This window comes from Lolium rigidum, chromosome 5, assembly GCF_022539505.1.
Source record: "Lolium rigidum isolate FL_2022 chromosome 5, APGP_CSIRO_Lrig_0.1, whole genome shotgun sequence".
NCBI lineage: Eukaryota > Viridiplantae > Streptophyta > Magnoliopsida > Poales > Poaceae > Lolium > Lolium rigidum.
In genome coordinates, this window is record NC_061512.1 from 56,427,055 (window position 1) to 56,449,817 (window position 22,763).

At 42.8% G+C, this 22,763-nt stretch overlaps 3 protein-coding genes, 1 long non-coding RNA gene and 1 other non-coding gene across 5 annotated transcripts; 4 read left to right on the forward strand and 1 right to left on the reverse strand.

Moving 5' to 3' along the window:
- Window positions 1-732: 732 nt before the first annotated feature.
- Window positions 733-3,184, forward strand: LOC124654140. The gene is made up of 4 exons (XR_006988229.1): window positions 733-843; window positions 1,667-1,792; window positions 2,780-2,832; window positions 3,171-3,184. It is a non-coding gene; the product is annotated as an uncharacterized LOC124654140 (long non-coding RNA).
- Window positions 3,185-3,188: 4 nt separating this feature from the next.
- On the forward strand, window positions 3,189-6,115 carry LOC124654141. The gene is made up of 3 exons (XM_047193173.1): window positions 3,189-4,542; window positions 4,627-4,797; window positions 5,135-6,115. Exons 1-3 carry the CDS (start codon window positions 3,189-3,191, stop codon window positions 5,980-5,982), a joined length of 2,373 nt encoding a protein of 790 aa, XP_047049129.1. The 3' UTR covers window positions 5,983-6,115.
- A 527-nt stretch (window positions 6,116-6,642) lies between these two features.
- Window positions 6,643-6,715, forward strand: TRNAK-CUU. Its single transcript has one exon. It is a non-coding gene; the product is annotated as a tRNA-Lys (tRNA).
- A 9,674-nt stretch (window positions 6,716-16,389) lies between these two features.
- Window positions 16,390-17,820, forward strand: LOC124654350 (mitochondrial import inner membrane translocase subunit Tim9). Its single transcript, XM_047193361.1, has 2 exons — window positions 16,390-16,530; window positions 17,491-17,820. Exons 1-2 carry the CDS (start codon window positions 16,436-16,438, stop codon window positions 17,675-17,677), a joined length of 282 nt encoding a protein of 93 aa, XP_047049317.1. The 5' UTR covers window positions 16,390-16,435; the 3' UTR covers window positions 17,678-17,820.
- A 1,404-nt stretch (window positions 17,821-19,224) lies between these two features.
- On the reverse strand, window positions 19,225-19,968 carry LOC124651817. The gene has a single exon (XM_047190848.1). The coding sequence runs from the start codon at window positions 19,966-19,968 to the stop codon at window positions 19,225-19,227; it is 744 nt and encodes a 247-aa protein (XP_047046804.1).
- Window positions 19,969-22,763: the final 2,795 nt, after the last annotated feature.

A 22,763-nucleotide genomic window follows, 5' to 3' on the forward strand; every position in this document is an offset into this window, starting at 1 on the left:
GCCCACCTCTGACTCGGTCAAATTCTGGTGATAACAATCTGCGAAGTAGATTTTGCTGTTCTATTATTAGGAACCTAGTTGCATATCAGAACTTGTATGTACAGAGCACTGTAGTAAAATGTTCACTTTGTTATGCTAGAAATACTAAGTAGTGATAGGTAACACACTATGAAATTGTTTCTCAAGTTATTACTTGTACCAGATGATGCACAATGCAAATGTGTCCTGATTTTGAGCTACAAAACAATCTGTACCATATTGTTAATCACTTTCGCTTGCCATCCTCTTTACAAGAGTTACATATGAACCATGAGTAAGGGGCACTCGCCATTTGAACATCTTCACTTGCAATCAGTAGTTCCATATACACCTTTTTTTTGGTAAATGGTAAATTTTCAGAAACACATCTATATGGTAGGCAGTATAATTTCTTTAGCCCAGTATGAGTGTGGTTGGATTTTGCTATATGAAGGCTCATGGGTCCTGCAATTTGTAGGTCTGCTAGGAAATCTTTTATTTCTTCCACTGGTAGCTGACTACATTATTTGTATGTATCAAATATTTCGGCTGAGAGCAGTAATGCTGCAGTGGTATTTTGGCTCATATCTTCTGCTACAGGAGATCCAGTCGACAAGATGATGCCGATGCAGCCAGAGATGAAGCTAACACCACAGATGCTAATGAAGCAAACACCATGTATCCAGCTTACTTGTACGTTCTGGATGAATTTTTTGCCGAGGATGACATCTTAGAATCTGTTGCTGAGGAGATCATGGTTAATTTGTAGTCAGGCCTTGAAGCTTTTCAAGCAGGAGCTTCTGGCAGCAGGGGCACTCCAAGGAGGTACGTGAACCGGCCTCCTGAAGAAATCCACCAACAGTAGTACATGATTATTTCATCGAGAAGCACACTAGGTGACTGGTAGCCATTTTCCACCGCAAGGGTAGACACCTGTAATCGTGATGGGCCCATGCTTGTTCTTCTCAGCTTGTTGTTTACAAATTACATTTAGATCAATTGTCAAGGTGTGTTGGTCTGTACATAATAAATCAACATTACGAGGTCTTCACCTGTTGTGTTTCAGTTGACAATGACAGCATGCCAAGAATTATATATTTGGCTTCCATGACTGAGACTTACATTCTATATTGAACAATCATTTTGTGATGTGATTTGAGAGCTGAAAATTATATTTGGGCTATGAGATTTATATTTCTTCCATTGTTAGCTGATTGCATCTTGACTATGTGCTTGAAGTGTGGCATGTGCCACAAATAGGCCACAATGTTGATGATAGTATTGATCAAGAATCACAATTAAATAAATGGGTTTAGATACAATGCACTGTGCTATCTAAAAAGCATTAATTACACTAAGATATGGGTTAAGATGCGATGCATTATGACTGCCTTTATGTTAGTAAATATAAATGTAGTGGCCTAACTTAATCGCTACTAATTTTGCAATGGCACGTCTTTTTTTGGAAGTGTCACATATGTTTTCGAGCTTAGCACCATACATGGAAGAGAGAGATTCCCCTTAAAAGGAGAGGGAGAGATTTGCTAAAAATAGAGAAATGATAGGGGAAAGAGAGAGAGGAGGAGCACATTCCCCTCCGGTTCTCTCTCCTCACTTGTTCTTACGCTCAGCATAGTTTTTTTGGCAGGTAGGAGAAAGGAGAAACAAGAGAGAGAAAATAGTCATTAGTTCGTCAATGGAGGAAAGGAGCAGTAGCTCCATTTTCCTTCTCCCACCGCATGTCCTGAGAAAAGAAGGTCCTTTGTCTATCCTGGTATGATGATCTCTCATTGTTCCCTCTTTTATTTTAGTAAGAGCACGTTCGTTGATCTTTTCTCTTTCCATTTGATGTGATTGATTGCTTAGCCAGAATTTTGGTCTTGATGGCTTAGCATTGCGATGTATTCCAATTGCATATGACATTCAAGTGTCTGTTGGTCCTTTAAAATCTTGCGATTTTGATGGATTATAAAGCTTTGGTTGATCCTGGCTAAGGAATCTGCATTGTTTTTTCATTGGTCTCCTTTAGGAAGGCGATGATTATTTGGTCATAAATTTACCATTTTCCTTGTTACTGGTCAGGTATCTAACATAAACCTCCAAAATGTCACTGCTTTTGATGTTCGGAACGAAACTGTTGTTTCTATAAAAAAAACTTGAGACCCATTGCGCCATTTGATTTACTTGAGCACGCATTATCTAAATAACATTTTATACCGGTTTCCCACGAAAAATGCTTAATGACATGTTCAATACTAATATCTTTATTTGTGTATGATAGAATTTGAAATATGGGATATGTCGGTGTTTAGGGGTTAGCTGCAGCCCGCATGTGTTCAGGATCTGAATTCCCTCTGCATTAATTTCAGCTTTCGCCGGAACAATGGCAGAGCACAGGCGGTTCGACAGGCGGAGTCCAGGCTGCCTTGAGGGCCTGTTCAATTTCCTTGCCCTCAACCAAAAATTGCAAATGCCAAAAACGATCGCATATCGAAAGCATGGAGAAATAAATGACAATGCACTTAGTAAGGTTCTACATGCTTCCAACAACAAGTTTTCACTTTTCCAAAGCTTTAGTGTAGCTACATCATCGCTTAAGTTAGAGTCCGTGTTCTTCATACGTTTCCTTGTATTGGATATGATATTGGTATAAATTTTGCATTGAAGTTGGTCACAGAAAGGCTTGACCGCATTATACACCACTTTATTTGGTTATATAAAATTTTAATATGTCTGCTGTTTTCTTTTTCATCTGACGCAGGAGTAAAAGTTCCGAAGCCCAAAAGGGACACAGATAAAGAAGAGACTGTTCTGGTATGTGATTAATTTTAACATTGTATGTGTTGTACTGGTAATGGCTTCATATGTCTCTATATATAATGAGTGATCCCATGACATCTTGATATATAGCACAAGAGAAAGCTACAAAGATGACTAAAATTTGGTCTAAATTTTAGTGTTCTTGGTCTCTACTATCTAGGAAACTAAAATTTCCACCTTGTTTTCCAACTCACTGTTCCTTAAGGTCAAGCCACAATGTTGAGATTTATATCAAGTTCAGCCTGCTTTTAACATATCTTGACATCCCGTATTAATCGGTAAATATGATCCTATTTTATGAACTCCTCGCTAACTGTGATTCTTATTCTCAGAAGGAGACTAAGCCCAAGATGTTTATGTGGAAGACACTCTTGTTCAAGAAGAAAACACATAAGAAAGATCAAAAGAAGAATGACTCGCATTCCAACTCGCATGCCAACTTGCCATCACCATCACCTTTGACGCGCTCCAGCTCACCATCATCATCGCGTTTGACACGCTCCAGCTCAATCCATCATTCAAAATGCTTTGATTACGTGGTTCCTGATGATTTGGCTTCCGAGTATCAGAGAATGAATGAACTGAGTTCCAACGAGGCAGGCTCTAGTCATGGTGCACAACAGTCATCACATGAGAGCCCTCGAGGTCCTGTTTTTCAGGAGTCGTGCAAGACTCGTGGTAGCATAAATGGCAAGCATATATTGGATGCAGAATCACCATGCCAGACTCTACCGGAGAAAGTTCCTAGTGAAAATGAGGTCTCCTCTAAGCAGAAAAATCTTGATGATTCAACACATCAGTCGAAGGAGTTCTTGGATTTCCTTGAATTGTTCAATGCACACAGAGAACTATTTCTGAAGATTCTTCATGATCCTTCATTGCTAGTACCACCTGAACAGCAAGATCAAGAAGCTTCCTCAAGCCATGGGGTACCGATGAGTAAATTAGAATCATTCCCAAGACCAGGAGGATCATCAGGGAAGCGCAACCCAATATTTGATCGGAGTGATAGTGAGAAAAGTAGAAGGGCAGAAATTCAGAGGTCACCGTCAAGGCCTAAAGGTGACCTAGAAGGCGTAAAAGTCATCAGTGCAAGGATGCCTAGTGGCGTTGAGGCCTCAACGGTTTCTCTTGTAGAATCAAGAAGCCTAAAGAAAAATGGAACCACTTCCAATCGATTTAAAGCTATAAGTAAGAAGATCAAAGATGTCGTAAAGGATAACCGGAGAGAGCTTGCTAGGATTACAAAGGATGGAGTTTTTCATAAAATGCCCTATGGCCAAAAGATGGTTGAATTAACCAAGACCGCCTCCACGAAGAAATTTGTCCAGGAGGAGAAACAAATACGAAGATCATACTCTATTGCAGAATCAGTAGACAAGTACTCAACACTCTATGATTCGATATCGAGGGAATCAAAATCTTTTCAAGAAAGACCAAGTACTAGTACTGCACTGGAAGATGGTGCAAGCTTACATGTTAAGAAGTCACCGATGCACATGAAAAGAATAATTTCTCTTCCAGAAATGCAGTTATATTCACCTCATAGAAATGCTCTTATTGAAGTTCCAGATTCTTGTACTATGCCCAAGACTTGCAATATAGAACCTGCTCACTCTTCTTCAAGCAAAAATGGTTCTACTAATATCTACACAGAAGGAAATTATTACCCTGACGACATTTATAGTGAGCAATATGATGGAGGTATTGATGAAAAGAAAAACCTTATCTTTAAAGGGAACTTCATATTAATAAATATTTATTATCATTTTGTGGTGATTTCTGCAGAAAGTGCTTACCTTGGCTCCCTAGAAGAGGATTTACGCAGCATTCTTCGAACTCCCAGTTTATCTTCATTTGCTCAGTCTTTCTCCCATCGACGTATCAACAGTTTGCCTTCTTTTGACCGCTCTTTTTTGCAAGATCACAACTATAGTTTTACCGAGCATTCTGTAGCAGGTGAAGTATAATGAAACTTCAACTTTTCTATACAATGCAACAAACAAGTGGCAAAAATTTCTTAGTATATGTTTCCCATTTAAACATGAATTAGCTACACATCAAGCTATAGAGTTGAAATTATAGAGCTTCAGTCGTTTCTTCTAAATGATAACTTATTTTTTAGTACCACTTCTGTTACGTAAATAGTACATTCTGGCCTAGTTTATTTTCCATGTCATGCCAAAAATCATAGGTTGCTCACATTTTTATAATAATACTATCAATACTACTCCTGGATACCATACATTGTTCATTTTTAGTAAGATCGTGACACTTCTGTTCTTGACACATTCAGATTCAGAGCCGACATTTGAACACATGCAACTTGAGGATGATGAGTGGTTGGTCAAGCCATCACAGCTTTCAGGAGAATGTGCTGCCGATTCCGGGGATGAGGAGTGGCTAATTAGACCACTGCAGCCCTCAAGCATCAATGTTACAGATCATGAGGATGAAGAGTGGGTGATCGAGACACCACATCTGCTAGGTGCAAATGCTGTCGAGGATGAAGAGTGGTTGGTCAAGCCAGCGCAACCCTTGAATGCTGATGGTTTGAATTCAGAGCTCCGCTTTTTACAGGAAAATGATACAAGGTCCTTGCGTATTTACGTCAATGACAAGAATGAGGCTGATTTCCAGTACGTGAAGGACATCCTCAAGAAATCCGGGTTTAGCTGTGGCGACGCTGATTGGTATGCAACCAACCAGCCAGTCAGTCCAGTCATCTTCGAGGAGGCAGAATGCTCATCTCACGATCTTGATATGGCCAGCGACGAGCCTCACAGCATCGCAAGGCGTATGCTCCTGTTCGATATCATCAACGAAGTACTGATGCACATCTACGACTCTTCCCTGGTCAATGGCCCGTGGCATTCGCGCTTTGATCCACGAACCAGGCCGATACCCATGGGGTCCCACGTCCTAGAGGAGGTGTGGGCAAATGTTAGCTGCTACCTAAGCCTGCAGTGGAAGCCGAATCACACAGTGGATGATGTTGTGGCGTATGATATCATGCGGAAGGATAACTGGATGAATCTGTTGTACGACGTGGAGTGTGTCGCGCTAGACCTGGAGGATCTGATGCTGGAGGACCTTCTGGATGATGTTGTACTTCAGATAGTGTTAATATCTATCGACGAATGATAATTGAGAGTTAATTTTCCCTGAACGGGTAGCAGTGCATAGATGTTTGTAGACATAGAAAGCAGAATATCCAGGAAGTAGATAGATAGATGTCTGAACAGATCGTTTGAAATACATATCTTCATTCTGTGTTTGATCTATGCTCTGTATGCATTCTAAATTATGGTTCTTGGTGTACCTCACAGTGTATTGTTTTTCTTTTGGTCTGTATTCTAACTTGAAAAAGAACAACAACAAAAATTGCAATATATTTATGTTTAGATATATTCAATTCAGCGACAACTAATATGAAACAGAGAGAGTATATGTTATTTACCTTTCATACAAAAATTGTTAGTTCTACAGGATTTTTATTCTTACTCAAAAGGTCCAATTGCATATTGATGTTGTCCCTTTTGAGATATTTGTACGTTCTAAAAGGCACTTCTAATTGATCCGTAAAATTTCGTTTCCATGGATTTTTTTTTGTTTTTCTGAAAATGCGCGGAGTAAATCTTTTCTTATTTTCTATGAAACCAGTTAACAGTTAAGTGCTCATGCTATATTTTATCCTCTAATTTGAACGAAAACGAATAGTATTTTTGATACTTCCTGTTTTTAATGGGCCACTTTGTTTAACAATATTGAATACAATTAAAATGTCAGCAATTAAAACAGCAAGCCCGTCTAGCTCAGTTGGTAGAGCGCAAGGCTCTTAACCTTGTGGTCGTGGGTTCGAGCCCCACGGTGGGCGACTGTTCTTTTTGAAATTCGACCACTTGTTTTAAAATTTTGCGTGCATGATTCCAAAATAACAACATTGCATGATTCACTTCTTCCATGGCAGACTCAAATGGGCTAGTATTTGTTTTCAGAATTTGAAATTTTGTGTGCATGATTCCAGAATAACAAGCATCCTTGGCAGACTCACTTGTTTTAAAATTCGACCACTTGTTTTAAAATTTTGCGTGCATGATTCCAAAATAACAACATTGCATGATTCACTTCTTCCATGGCAGACTCAAATGGGCTAGTATTTGTTTTCAGAATTTGAAATTTTGTGTGCATGATTCCAGAATAACAAGCATCCTTGGCAGACTCAGTCCAGTTTCCAAAAATTGTTTTGCATTTGTAATGGGTGGATGATTTAGTTCAACTTTCACTCTTGCTGTTTTAAAATTTCGCGCCATGCATGATTCACTGCTTCCTTGGCAGACTCAATCCAGTTTCCAATTTTTTTTGCAATTGTAGTTGGTGGATGATTTACTTCCACTCTTGTTGTTTTCAGTTTTGCATGTGCGTTCTGATTCACTACGTATTGGCAGACTCAATTCAATTTCCGAAATTGTTTTGAATTTATATTTGGAGGATGATTCAATTCAACTTCCACTCTTGTTGTTTGCGTTCTAAATTCTAAAAGGATTAAATTATTTTTTGAAATTAAAGTAAGTGAAGTAACCTAACTTCAGAAAATTATCCAGACTCTTGAATTCGTTTGCAGCTGTACACCATACCACTCTAAGGCAACCTTTGAATAGAAAGCGACACTATTTCAGTTTGGTATGTGAAGATGATACCTTCACTAATGATTATTAGTATATTGCTAAAGCAAGGAACTATTTCTTCAGATTAATCTATGTTTGATTTACATTGATATGGGGCCTAAGTTCTTCATCACAAAAGTTTAAACAAATTCAGGCTCTTGCTTTCGTTCCTTCTCTATGTCTTATCAGGAAAAATACACTAAGATCTAGACAAAAACTTGTCAAAAACATTTATTGATTTATTTCTCCTTAAAATAGGTTTTCATCCCGCTTTATAAATAAAGCCATAAACAACGGTCGAACCGATATAAGGTGATGAGAGAACCCTCTTACACAGTAGATCAAAGATAAAACAAAAAGTTATAAAAACACCCAAAACTTGCCAGCGGTGACACCGAAGTGAGTCCGCGGGAATAGAGCTCCCGAAGTTCATCGGCGACACCGACACCAGCTGGGCAGTGACCTTTTATCTGAAATTTGTAAACACCAAATTCGTTTGCTTACATTCATCATACACTAATTTTTCACTTTTAGTCTCTCTCATTCAGTACATACAATGTTGAGTTCTATTATTTTTTGTCAACATTTGCATTATTGTGAACAATGCTCTACACACAATCCAATTCTTTCATTTACATTCAAGATTAGACATCAGTATGTTTGTCTGTCTCATACATTCATGCAGTTAATATCACTGTCGAGGTTTATTGCTATTCAATTATTCATATGCAGAATGAAACTGATGAGCATTCAGTGAGCAAGAGGATTACAACTGCACCTAATGAGACATCTGCATAGACTGCTGCCAAGTTACTTTCAGCCCCACCATCTAGATACGTCTGTAAGCGCAAGACCAAGCACCAACCGGATGATAACTGTAACATCCCAAATTTTTAAACAAAGAGAAAATGAATTTTTTTTTTCCAAAAATGAGAACCAACAGAAACTTTTCTTACATAGAGTGCTCATACCTAATACTTGTGTTATGCCATGATGAGTGTTATTATGCTTATGTGCTAAACCCTAAAACCCTAAAGTGATCAAGTGAAGATCACCAACCCAATTGAAATAAAACAGAAAGAAATCAAATAAGAAAAACCCTAAACCCTAACCTCCTCAAATCCAAGTGGATCAATTTTGAGAAACCTAAAAATAAAAGAGAAAGAGATATGTGGGCATATAGCCCTAATAGGTAAATTTTGAACTCTACCTTTCCTACTTTGCTAAATACTGGTGAACCATTACAAAACTTATTAAACCCTAAACCTCATCTCTCTACTCACCAATCTTTGAGAAACAAAACAAAAGGAAATGATCTTAATCAAGAAAAAAAGGCATATGCAAGCCTATGGCTACTTTTTGCAAATCATGAGATTTGCTTTGTAAACCTTGAGTAGATGAATTGAAATACCTCAACCCACTCAACCAAGTACTTACCAACCAATTCAAGTGAGAAACAAAATAAAATCAAACATATGCATAGAGGCATATGTGGCACTTAGCCAAAATATTAAATCTTGACCTAGGCCCTCCCATTGCCTCAAAATGGTTTGACCCTTTTACCCAACCCAATCTAACACCAAATAAACCTCATTCTTGTCAAATGAAGCAAAGAGAAATAAAAGAATAAAAGTTAGAAAATCACAAGACCCTCACATATGGTTTATGCCATTTTTATAAATCTTGACCCTAGACCATTTTGGCCTTCACCATTAGTTGTATTACATTACTAAACACTTATTACAACTTTTGGAAGCAAAGAAACACAAATCAAATCAAATTCAAACTCAAATTGTGATCACATGGGATAATGGTCAAATCTGCCATCTATATTCTGGTCACTACTTTGAGCCCCTGCAATTCAATATTTTCAAACTAAAATTTCTCAACTCTTTGCATGTCATCCAAGAGGACATCTAGGTGAACAACTTTTGTAAAGACAACCATGCCAAATTCACTTTGGATCAAAATCTATGCTCATGCAAAGTTAGGACTTTTTAATATTAGGAACAATCTCACACTTGGCATTTTTGCAAATCTTTGAAATTGAAAATGGCACCACCACCTCTCATCCTCTCTGATCTTTTGCAACTCAACTAAACCCACCATTTTCCAATTTTGTAACCATGTGCACTTAACCAAATTTGGACAAAATTTGTGAAATACAAATAGGGAACTATTTGACACTATTTCAAATAGTGTCCTACACCCAACCCTAAGTCCCTAAACCCCTCTACCCTCTACCCTATCCCCTTGTCCCCTCTCTGCCTCACCACCCACAGAAACCCTAAGGAGACAAGCCTAGCATGCATGGACATGGCCATGCCGGCCATGTCACCACCATGCCATGCTCCCCCCTCTTCTCCTTCACCCCAGCCCTGGCCCTGGCCTCCACGAGCACCACCTCACTCCTCTACAACACCTAGCACCGGCCACGTCGACGGAGACGCCGTAAACTCGCCGGAAAACGCGCGCCCAAAACCTCACTGGATGCCGCTCGCGTCGCACGTGGACATGTCGTGGGCGTCACTGGCCACGCGCCGCCCCGCCAGCACACGCTTGCCCTGGCCCCCCTCGCTGCACCTTGAGCATCACCGCCACAGCGCCAACCCGCCAGACACGCGCCCGTGCCCTCGCGCCGCCTGTCGCCGACGACCAGCTCGCTGTTTTCCTGCACCAGTGCCGCCAGACCTCGACGTCGCCCGTGCCCACCTGGCCGTCCCCCACCTAGCCAGCACGCGCTCTAGCTTCGCCTCGACCTCACCTACCTAGCCCTTCCCTCGCCAACCCCTCTCCATCGCCGGAATCGCCGCGACCTGGTCGAGTTCGTCGCAGACCTCCGGCCACTTCGAGCGCCTATAAAAGGGGAGCCCCTCCTCCTCATCTGAGCACGCCAATCAACTTCCCTCCCTCCTCTGAGCCTCGTCGCCCTCTCTCCACGCGACATTGCGCAGCACCGCCGTCCAATTGCCACCTCGCCGCCCGTGAGCCGCCGCAGATCAATCCGACGCTACCGTCCACCCCCGGAGCTCCAGCGACCACCGTTGAGCTCGCCGTCATCGACAATGTCGACTTGCATCAACGCCGCCGCTCGCCGGAGCCCAGGATCGCCCTCCGACCCCCTACTGCCGCCGCGCCGGTGAGCTTCTCTCGTCGTCGACGACGACGAACGAGCGCCGTCGATCCGCGCTCTAATCCTACGATCCACGATAGCCGGTACCGATTCGGTGTTTAACAGCCGCTGACAGGTGGCGCCCACCTGCCAGGCAGCCCACACGTGCATGGACGCGTGGTGGGCTGGCTTGGGCCGTTTTTAAATCAAATAGGCCCAGTTAGTTTCCCGCCGGCCTGTTTATTTCAAATTAAGTTTAAATGATTTAGTTTGAATTCAATACTGGACCCAACTTTGAAATTAAATAGAATCTGTTTGGCTTGGCCAAATTTAACAAACTTTATATTGTTAGAAAGCTAGTAAAAATATCTACAACATGCCACTGGTCCCACCCCAAGATCTGTTGTAGAAATAAAATGATAAAAAAGAAGAATGCAGGGACTTTTTCATATTCAAATAATTATTAAAAATCAACCAAAATAGATATTTAAGTAATTCCAACCCTCATAGCTCACATTTGACTTACACTAATTGTTTCTGCAAGAAAATGGTGTGGTCACTTTGCATGATCATGCCCTAGTTTAATTAAAGGACTATATGACTATTTTAGTTAGTTGATATTGTCCAAAACTATTATGCAAATTATATGAAGTGTTTCACTTCATTTAAATCTTGTCCCAAGTATTTTCATATGAATTTTGAACCCCTGGTCAAATACTTTCACATGAAATACTTGGAGATTTTAAATCAAAATAGGCATTATTAAATGGTATGAGGTGTTATATCTCATTTAAATTATTTTCTCAAATGATGATGATGAATGGTTGACTTAGGTGAACATGATTTCATGTATGATTGTTTGAGGAAGTTAAATCTTAAGAAGATTCAATGAGAGGAAATTATTCCTCAAAAACTAAATGGAAACTATCATTTACAAAATTATAATGAGAGGAAATTATTTTTTATTTAAAATAAAACAAAGTAAATCACCATGCTAATGAGATGTGATGCTAGCATAGGCTTGTGTGAATCTTTGGTGTGTTTAGCCTAGCATGCAAGTTTTGTGTGGTGATTGTATGCTCGTATTCGTTTATAGACGCTAGTGTCGAAGGCTACGAAGGAGACGACGAGAACATCTACAGAGAAGAAGGAGGAACATTTTGATCCATACACCAACCAAGGCAAGATAATACTCTTGCAAAGTGCAAAGCTCACCATGAGCAAGGCATTACCCATTTAGTTTATGTTTATGATCCTATTTCCCAGTTTTACTTTACCAGCCTTACTTACTTTTGTTTTATCAAAGTACTTTTTGATTCATGATTCACTTGGTCTAGATATAGAGTAGAACAAGAGCACCAAATTACTTAGCCTAGAAAGCTATAAGCTAGTTAGCACCCCTCATGACTAGTTGCTAGTGCTAACAAATAAAAGTGACTACTCTAGATGGGAACTTGTGAAATTAAATGACTTTGAAAACCTTGGAATGATGAGTCATTCTATTGAAAGATTTTGAAGGTGATTATGACTTGTGAATGACATGGTGAACTTTACAAAAACTGATGGTTGGGTTCGGATGCGATACCATTCCAATTTTACAAGTACCCCCACAATACCCGATATGGGTAGGGCTTAACTAGAAGTTTATGTATCTTAGTATGGGTTCCCTCTAAACAAGCGTCATCGGGGTTATGCCAAGGGCTGCCTCCAAAGAAATATGAAATGATGTGAAATGACGTGAAATGAGGTGAATGTCCGGCCCAAGCCCTCGTGCAGTTCCAGTGCCGACTGTCTGTCTTCACTCGGGAGGCCAAGCTCATGGGGAGAGGTGCCTATACTAGGATATGTAAGTGAAAGGTTATGGTTGATGATCCGCGTACTCGAGTTACGATTATTCGGGGTTATTCTCGACGGATGTAATCAAATGTTGTGGCACAAGTGTGCAACCTCTCGCGAGTGTAGAACTATTCGAATAGCCGCGTCCACGGTTATGGACGGTTGGAAAGGCCATACTGTTCCGTCATCAGACCATTTTCAAAAATGTGACATATGATTTGTGACTTGATCTTGAAAGGGGAATGGTGAATTTGACTTGAATTACAACAAATGTTGTGGAAATGACACTAATGTTTCCACTTGAGTTAGTTAGCACATGAAAGGTCTTTATTTCAAATACTTATGAACTAAAATTGGTTTTATGCAAAAGAAACTAGAGCTTAGCATCCCCTTACCAGAAACGTTAGTACTTACATTAGTATTAGTTTGCGAGTACTTTAAAGTACTCACGGCTGTGTCCCTGGCTATTCAAATGGCCAGACTATGAAGAGGAGCAGCAGTATGAAGGTGATGGACAGCAGGACGTCTACGACAACTAGGACTACTCCTGACGTCAACAGTTGCCTGTGGAACAGATGGACCACGACCGCTACTTCGCTTCCGCTATGTGTTTTGTAATTGGATCCTTAGATCCCCTATGTTGTATTAAGACTGGATCATGTGATCCTTTGTTGTAAGACGATTATGTGTTGTAATGAATGATGTGTTGTGATATCAATCTATTATGTCTCGCAAAAACAATATTTCTGGGATTGCGATGAATGGCATAATAGGCATCTGGACTTAAAAATCCGGGTGTTGACAATAACCTTTAAAGGAAGCATGTATATTTTCTTAAGCCACATATTTACATACCATGATTTATTTTTGATATTCTTACCGGCTTGTCTAATGCTTATCTGAAGTACGTAAACACCAAATTAGCTTGTTTTCATTCATCATACACTAAGTTTTCATTTTTCGGTCTCTCTCACACAATATATGCACTCTGTTGAGTTATGTTGGTTTCTTTTATCAACATTTGCATTAATTACAGTGAAATATGCTCTTTACATTACCTAATTCTTCTAATACCGATGCATTTTACTTCACCATCCTGATGCCAAGCTTGCAGAATATGTCAGGCCCTTGTATATAGCCCGTGAAGAACAGCACTTGGGGCGTTATCTACCTTGGTAACATGTGCACGAAGTTTCATGTATGGGTTCTCAGTTGTTTAGCACGAATTGGTGTATAGTAAGATCTTTTATTTCCATTCTTCCTATTGTTATCTTACCTTTGTATCAATAGTAACCAGTTGTGTATGCGTGAAGGGTATTTCACTATGCACAACAAGACCAAATGGATATGCAACTGTATGGTCTGTGAGGTGTATGTCTACAAGACACATCTCATCATCTATTTGTATGAACATGAATGGAAAAAGTTCATGTTCGAGTACAATATGAAGAAGGGGTACGAGCTGAAGATTGGTAACAACAACATGAAAATATTTGTAACCCCTTATTGAATTGGAGACACTGCCAAACATATAATACATAACTTTTCTTGTACTAATTATATCCTTAGATTACTGCTTTGCAAGTAATTGTTCTAAATCATTCTATTTGTCCTAGGTGTGTTTAACACAACCAACGCTACAAATTCTCTAGAGAAACACGAATTGATGGCGCTAGGAGCACCGGTTGCCTAGACTCTTGCATCATCATCGGCTGCCCAGGCTCCTGCATTAGCACCGATTTCTGTACTAACCCTGTTTCATACACCTGCCCAGCAGGATACTACACCGGCACCGGCTTGTGTACCAGCCTAGACTCCTCCACCAGCCCCAACCCGATCACCGAGGTGTAAGGTAATAGTAAATAGCCACCCGTGTGGTGACCAGGACACATCTGAAATCTATGTTCATGAGTATATGGTAGTAGAACTGCTCTTATTTTTTTATGCATTCTCTACTTAAATCTCACATGGTTCAATGCATTATTGCTCTTAACTAATTCTGGTGGTATCTCTTGCTTTGAATTAATGCATTAGTTCTTAGCAAATGCTTTTGTAGTTACAATTATATATGGTTGTCTTATCTGAACTGATAATGATATTGGTGGTGAAAACTATGGCAAATCTTTTGTCTTTGCAAGTACATATGTATGAAAAACTATTACGAAAACTAATATTTGTGTTCATCTTAATTTGTATTTATTTTTTAGGAAACAAAGCTTAATTTGTATTTTGGTTGAGGTGTTAGAGAACTAGCGGATTAAACGTAGAGTGTGATTCAAATAGATTCTTTACAGGTTGAGTTCCACATATCTTGGTCTTGCTAATTGCAAATTCCATTAATAATCAGCGTAAGAAGGAAGCATGTCTTACCCGAGTTTCTGAACCAGGGAAAATTCGAATGCAACCTTGCACAAAGAGGATTGCATCCTGTAACATTTGAATTCTTGCGTTCTTATCTGTTTTTCAAAGAGGATTGGCAGAACTACTACTGCAAAAAAGGGAGTAACAAATATTTTACTTGGGGCTACCGCCAGCCATCTAGGCCTTTGAATTTTCCTGTTGAACTAATTTTACTCCAGGTCATGCATGAAGCCAGCCCAAAAACTAACAATAGCCTTTCGACTCGTGCCATTTTGACCCTTTCCAAAACATGAAGGTCATATGCTTTGCAAAAAAAACATGGAGATTCAATATATAAGTTGGTTTATTTCTTTTGTCTTGGGTTCCAAATGCACATACAAAATTTCAAAATCCTGGCTACACCACTACGTATCTAGTATCTACATGAGGCTTGGTAATTTAATTTTTTCATAAAATCAATTTCAAAGTTTCAAAAATATGAACAATATTTAATTTATCAATTTGCAAGATATGACAACAAAATACATTGTATCATAGTCCGCAAAAAAGACAAACCCGTTCACGAGTTTGTACTGAACAAGTGCAAGGTTTGAACCCAAGATGTACTCAAATAGGCAATCGCTAGTTAATAAAACATATTTAGTAGAAACTGACAACATCAAGTTGTTACCGCAATGTCAAGGCACCCAGTTTAGTCAGCTTGAATGAGGTCTCGCGTTTGAAACCATATTACTCAATATATATTTTGCATTTTCATGTAGCTACAATGAAGTAGGGAGAGGCTGATATCGGTGATCCATCATCTATGTAGCATCCCTCAACGTTAACAATGTAATATTAAACAAAATGGATCGAAAAAAGCAAGTAGCTCACAACATCGCATATAAAAAATAGTCGAACAAGAAGGGCAACAGCGTTCCTCAACATTAACAAGGTAAAATTAAATGGAATGAATCGAAAAAAGCAAGTAGCTGGCAATATTTCGGGTAAAAAGTAATCAAGATATCTCAACGTTTTTTGTACATGGAGTCTAACATCGGGAAGCCATCAGCCAGCAACCGTCCCTCAATGTTAACATGTTAAAACAAAAAAGATCGAAAAAGGAAAGTATCTCACAATATCGTGGATAAAAAATAATCAAGATATTTCAGTTTTCTTGTACAAAGAGGCTGACATATAGGATCCATCAGCATGCCATGTCCTTCAAACGTTAACAAGGTAAAATTAAATGACCCAAGTTCAAAAAAATCAAGTAGCAATATCAATATCACATGTTAAAATATTGAAGATTCCTTACATTTAATTTTTGTACAGATAGAGAGAGGCTGACAACAGAGACACATCAGCCAACAATGTATCTTCCGTTTTACTAGTACAAGGTAAAATTAAACGGAAGAGATCAAAAAAGAAAAAACATCTTGATTTGGGCTAATGGGCTAATTTCGGAAACCTGAAGGGCCCTGGCCAATATAGACGTGCCCAGCACGACGCCTGGTAGAAAAGAAAAAAAGAGTCGCTCTGGAGGTTTTAGATCTCGTGACCCCTTTCCTCCCCAAGCCCGTCCTCCCTTCTTCCCCCAAACCCTAGCTTTCCTCGGCGTGCGGCGGCGGCGGCGGCAGCCATGGACAAGAGTATGCTCGGCGACCTCGACAACCTCCCCGAGGAGGACAAGATGCGCATGGCCGTCATGGTCGACCAGCTCCAAGTCCGCGACAGGTCCGCACCACGCCCATCCCTCATAATGCCGCTTCTCGATCCCTATCTCCTCCTTAAATCGCCGTTTCCGCGATCTGATTTCGATAGCCCGCGTTGAGAGTTTATTCCCCCTGTTGACGATCCAGTCGCATTCATGTTAAGTTGGACAGGGCTTAGAGGAGATGAAGGGTAAAGTCAATGAAGAAGTGTATTATCTATCTGCGCTTCTGCGATGACTTCTTTCGGAGAAGATCTGTTGGCGATCTAGTGCGTGTTTGGTTTAATTGGTGCGTTTAGTTCCCAGTTATTCACAGGATTTGTGTTAGATTGCAGGCCCGTATAGATCAAATCACTCGGCTTTGGTTTAATTTGAGCCGCCTGTTTTGCTTACATGTTGGAGGCTTGGGATTAGTGTCAGACGCATGTGCAGTTGGCTATCTGCTTCTAGTTTGGTTCCGATTATCTCAGTGCAGTGCTGCGTTGAATTGCTTGCTGCTTGTTGTAGGCTACTCTTTTAGCTATGTATATAACCATTCAGATGCACAAGTCTTTTTATACAGTGTTGATTCTGGTGTACCAGAAGGGCAAGAACATAAGTTAGACTGTTAAATTGATGATTAAGTCTGATGTTTCAATAGTTTCATGGCGATTATGCTGGAGTTCATAAATGATTCATTCTTTATTTCTGTTGTGAACCAGCTAGGTAACTGTGTATATCGCTACATGTAATGTAATTCCAACTTGTGGTGAAATTTTGATGGTGCGATGGAATGAAATAGCATTGCTTGCTAGAACAACTATTTATCGTAGTCTATGTATAATACGGAGTGAACAGAATTGTGTCACTAGTAAATCTGCGACCCCCACCACGACATGATACTCCTTGATACTCTTAAAAAAATTCAACGACTCTTTGATTGCCTTCACACTGCATCATTTGCAACTGAACAAAAGCTCACAATTTTGCCTTTTCGTTCACAGTCTACGGATGTACAACAACCTGGTGGAGAGGTGCTTCACCGACTGCGTTGAGACATTCCGCCGCAAGACCCTGGACAAGCAAGAGGAGTCATGTGTCCGCCGCTGCGCCGAGAAGTTCCTGAAGCACTCCATGAGGGTCGGCATGCGATTCGCTGAGCTTAACCAGGGCGTTGCCACACCCGACTAACCGAATGATGTGTCCTTGTCCTTCAAGTTTCTAACATTGGACGTTTGGTCAGGATCAGTTTGTAATCCTTGAAAGGTTTTCAAGTACTTCGTGAACCCACTGCTGGTTATCAAGTTAAATAAAGTTTATCTTGAATTATGGTATCGAAGGCTTCTTGCTGTTATGTTGCACATTGTTGCTTAATAGATTAATACATCCTTTTGATATCTCACTGAGAAGATGCCAGCAATTCTTTATAAATCTTACCCTGCTCTTGACTGTTATCATGTCTTTGTTGAATTCATGAAGCTATATAGATCTTGACTTCTTTAGTAGATGATCTTTGCTGTCTTGTTGATATTTCTGTGTAGTTCACAAACAGTATATCACAAGATCTGTAAAGCCACCTTTTCTCTGGCCCTCTTATGTTTTAGCAAAGAATATAGGACGGTGCACATGAACGCATGATGCCATCAACAGCAACATGCCTGGAGGTTTCCAATGGTTTCGGCATGATGGCGTTGCCCTTTGGCATCTGATGGTTTTGGAGCTTGGTCATTGGCAGTTCGGGTGAGCAGGTTGGTCACCTTCTGCCCACTACCTAGTGTGTGCTCCAGGTTGGTGTGCATTGTTCTACATGCATGTGGGGCAAGCAGTTGGATTGGTTATGGTTAAGAAGAGCGAGACAGGGTGGAAGTTCGTGGCATGTCGGTGATTAAGGAAGCTGCCTTGCTTGCTTTGCTCTGATGTGTTCATCATCGTTTCAGTACTTGCTTTGGTATTTCTAATGCTGCCATCAAGATTGGAGTTGTTTGGTGCATCCTGCCCCTTTGAGCTTGCTTCCTGAGCAATCTCAGCAACTTGTGTTTTGGTTCTTGTGAATGAGTAGTAGTAAATTATGCAAAAACTGGTTTTCCAATGCATTCATGTTCCATTAAATAACGGTATTGACGAGTAAAATGAAAGCAATCATCAGTGGTAGTAGGAGGAATATGGATACACAGCGAGGAGCAGTATCATATAGGTTTCTTTCTGTAGACCTGTGACCTGGAAGGCTGGAACTAGAATCTCATGGCTGTAAAGTACGGCTCAAGCTCAACTTGAAGCAATCATGGAGCTCAGTTCAGATCAGCCCAGCTCAGTATGAGATGCTCCCAAACTGAAGCATCTACCTACACTGTTGAAGATTCACTTTTGTGATAATAATGCAGAAGCAGCTGAGCAAAATTCTGATCATGTTGTGAGACAAAAATTTGCAGAGAAACTTGTGGCCACATTCTAGAACTGAAGTACTGAACTCGTGGCAAATATGCACTATACTTAAAGCTTTGAAAATCCAAGATATCATCTGATCTCAACAGGATGAATGAAAACTACGATCAGTTTCCCATTTTCTAGCTTGGAAAATGCTTAGGACCGAATTGCAGTGAGGAACTAATCACACAAAAGAAGTGCTCGCATTCAGTTCTTTCAGATGTCACATTAAGTAAGGAACTAATCACACTCCGAAAGAAAGAAAAGGAAGTAGAAAGAAGATCTCTATACACAGAGCAAATGTAAAGTCTGCATCAATGCACAGCACCGACCGGAGCGGCGTCAATGCTCCTCTGTCCCGGGAGCGCGAGCATGGCGGTGTGGTCCAGGAAGTCCTTGAGCTTGGCGACGGCCTCGATGACCGCCCTGAGCTCCTCGGCGCGCGCGAACCCGCGGGCTCCGGCGGTCCGGACGGCGTAGACGTAGAAGGTGACGCAGCCCTTGCGGAACTTGAAGCGCGCCATCTCCGGCGCGCCCGGGGCGGCGCGGAGGAGGCGCTTGCCGACGTCCCCGAGCGGCAGGACCTGCGGCCAGGCGGCGTCGGCGGCGGCCTTCATGGCGGCGGACTCGAAGACGAAGACGGCGGCCTTGGAGTTCTTGGTGCCGAGGCCGAGCGTGAGGGTGTGCCACGCGTGGTGCGCCAGGATGGCGAAGTTGGTCGGGATGTACGCCGTCGTGGTCGGCGCGAACGACAGCTGCGGCGCCTTGCTCTTGTGCTGCTGCTTCTGCTCGGCGTCGGGGACGGCGACGCGGAGCAGGTGCGGCAGCTCGAGCGGCGCGGCGCGGCGCACGGTGAGCGCGCGCGTCACGAGCTGCGCGCCGAAGCGGAGGCCCGTCACGTCCGCGCACGGCTTGAAGTGCGCGTCCAGCGACGGCGCGGCGGGCGCGGCCGTGGCGTCGGCCTTCGCCTTGGCCGCCTTCTTGGCGGACGCGTCGTCGTTGCCCTGGTGTTTCTTGGACTTGGACGACTTGCTCTTGCCAGTCTTTGGCTCCGCCATTGCTGACGATTGCCAAGGAGAGAGGGGTTTTGCCCGCGCGCGCTTGGGGAGATGAGTGAGGACGACGACGAGGAGATGGAAGGAGGTGTGGGGTTGTTCAGAGGAGTTGAGGACAGGGCATGGCACCATTTCTTGTCTCTTTTATTCCATCTCCTGTGATTCTCCCAATTTTTTTAATATCCGATGTGATCATATCGTGTGAGCTGTTTGTTACAATTCTTTATACTTTGTCTTTGCTATTTCTGATGGAATCGAATTCGAGTATGCAGTGAAAAGGGTCGCTGGAGATTCTATCTCCACGCAATCTTCTTCTTTCTTTTCCTCTGAGGAATATAAACATCTTCTTCCTTAGAATGTAAAAAAAAAAAACAATCTGAACTTCCATCCGAAGTTCAGAACTTGCTCGACATTACAATTGGTAATATATCCCTTCGCCTACACCTGTGGATCACCACGACGATCAGTCCAGCCAGGCCATGCATTTCACGAAGCTTCAGTCGTCCCTGTGGGTGATCACGGTAGCAACCAGATCTGGAAGGGATATGCAGATTCGCAATGCCAGAGAAGATGGCTGAACTGCAGGGGAGGATCGAGCTGGTAGGTAGCACCAGTATACAGTGGCAGCAGTATGATAATCCACGAGATGCCCTACCCGTGGTGGCGTTGCGTTGCGTTAATCAGTGCTGTTTCATGTGCGCCTTCGTCCCCATGTGCCACTGCTCGAGCTTGGCTGCCGCCGTCATGTGCGCGCCCATAATTTGTTTGAGGATCACAAGGCCTAGAGCGACTTATTCGATTCACATCCCGAGACGGATCGATCGGCGTACGTACGTCGCGTATTCGATAATTTGACGGCGAATGACCACACATGTTCATGACTTGGGTTTGGGGATGAGAATCATGAGATGCTACAGTATCAATAACACATTTTGATGATATGATATATGATGTCACCCAAGGTGTAGGATATCAATTTTAGTACCTTTTTTCTCCAAAAAAAAAGTTACATAGTACCTTTCAATAAGAAAATGTTGTCGAAGCCCACGAGAAGCTTGGATATGTTGGTTAGCAAGTTTAACAAGTCAAATAATGAAAGAACGCAAAGGTTTTTTTTATTGCTGGCGTATAGTTTGCAGTAAAAGTAAATTGCAATAAAGAAAACACTCGAGATAGGGGCGATAAGCTAACCCGCCGCCTCCCTCTCCCGCCCCCCTCCCAAGCGGCGGCGGAGGCCCCTCCTCCGCCCGCTCCCCACAGCCACCCGCCACCCGTCACCCTCAGCCGCTGCCGGCCGCGGCCCCGACCCTGGCGCTGTCCTCGGCCCTGGCCCCCGTGCCTTGGCCTCGGCCATGGCCCCGGTCCCAGCCTGGCTATGGCGATGGTGGCGGCACCCTCCGTCGAATCGACAAGGGGGAGAAGAGGGTTTCTGTCGTGGCGTTCCATGGGAAGTGATGTAGTGCCGGTGGAGGAAGCCGGGCGGCACGGATACTTGGCCGGGGCCTGAGGCTCTCCGTCGGTAGCCACGGAGGATTCGGTGGAGCGGCGGCGGCCTTCGCCCCCGGTAATGGTTCGGCGGCGGTACGCATGATCCGCGTCGCTGTCCTCTTCCTTGGTGATCCGGCAGGAGGGATTGGCGGCGTCGGGGGATGCTGATCTTGCTTTGTTTTTTGTGGCGGTCCTCGGGTTTCTCGCATGCGAGGATGAAGATCTTACGGAGGTCAGTTTGCTTTGATCTGGCTGGAGAGATGAGTTCCAGAAAGCTCCGCTGGCGAATGGAACAGTGCATCTTTTGCGTGCAGTTTGCTGGATCGGGTGGTATTCGGTCGCGTGCACCCATGTTTTTCTTCCGACCGTTTGGTTTCGGAGGGAGCGGCGCGAAGCTCTATTCTGTGTTGACATCAGGTAACTTTTTGGTCCATGGTGAAGTCAGAAGAAGGAATATCATGAATGCCGGACTTGTGGACTGGCTAAAGGAGGTTCGAGTCTTCGTGATGCTGAGGGATCTGCTTGGCGTTCCGGGCTCTGCAGCAGTGGTATGCATGTGGGGGCGGCAGCACAAGGGAAGTTCAGAGTCTTACCTCTCAGGGTGAAAACCTAAGGTCTGGCCTTGTCGTTGCCTATTCGACGGTACCTCGGAAGAGGGATCCTCACGAGGGGGAGAAGAAGTAGGGGCCATAGGGCGGAGTGCACTCGGGACGGTGGTACGCGATTTACCCAGCTTCGGAACACCTGCACGATGACAGGTGTCGTTGCCTAATCGACGGTACCCCGGAGGAGGGATCCTCACGAGGGGGAGAAGAAGTAGGGGCCATAGGGCGGAGTGCACACGGGACGGTGGTACGCGAGTTACCCAGCTTCGGAACACCTGCACGATGACAGGGCCTACTGCTGCTTGTCTGGAATTATCTGGGCGCTTTCGCGTTGTTACAATGAGTTGTGGTTGTGCCTCTAGGGCTCCCGGGATCCGGCTTATAAAGGCGCACGGATCTAGGGTTTACATGGAGAGTCCTAGCCGAATTACAGATAGCCTAACTATGGTACAAGATCTTGCCGTGCACGTCACGGATCCGCCTTCCATATACGTCGTACCGGATCCGGGTTCCTCATGGGCCTCCATGGATCCGGGTTACTCCTATGTCGATACGGATCCGGCCTGCTGATCCTGGGCTGGACTTCTTCCTTCATGATCAACAGCAACTGGGCCGCCCGATGGGCCACATGCCTCATCACCGTCTGTGGGCCACCCGGGCTTGCCGGATCTAGGCACTGTCGATGGTACACCTATGAAGTATACC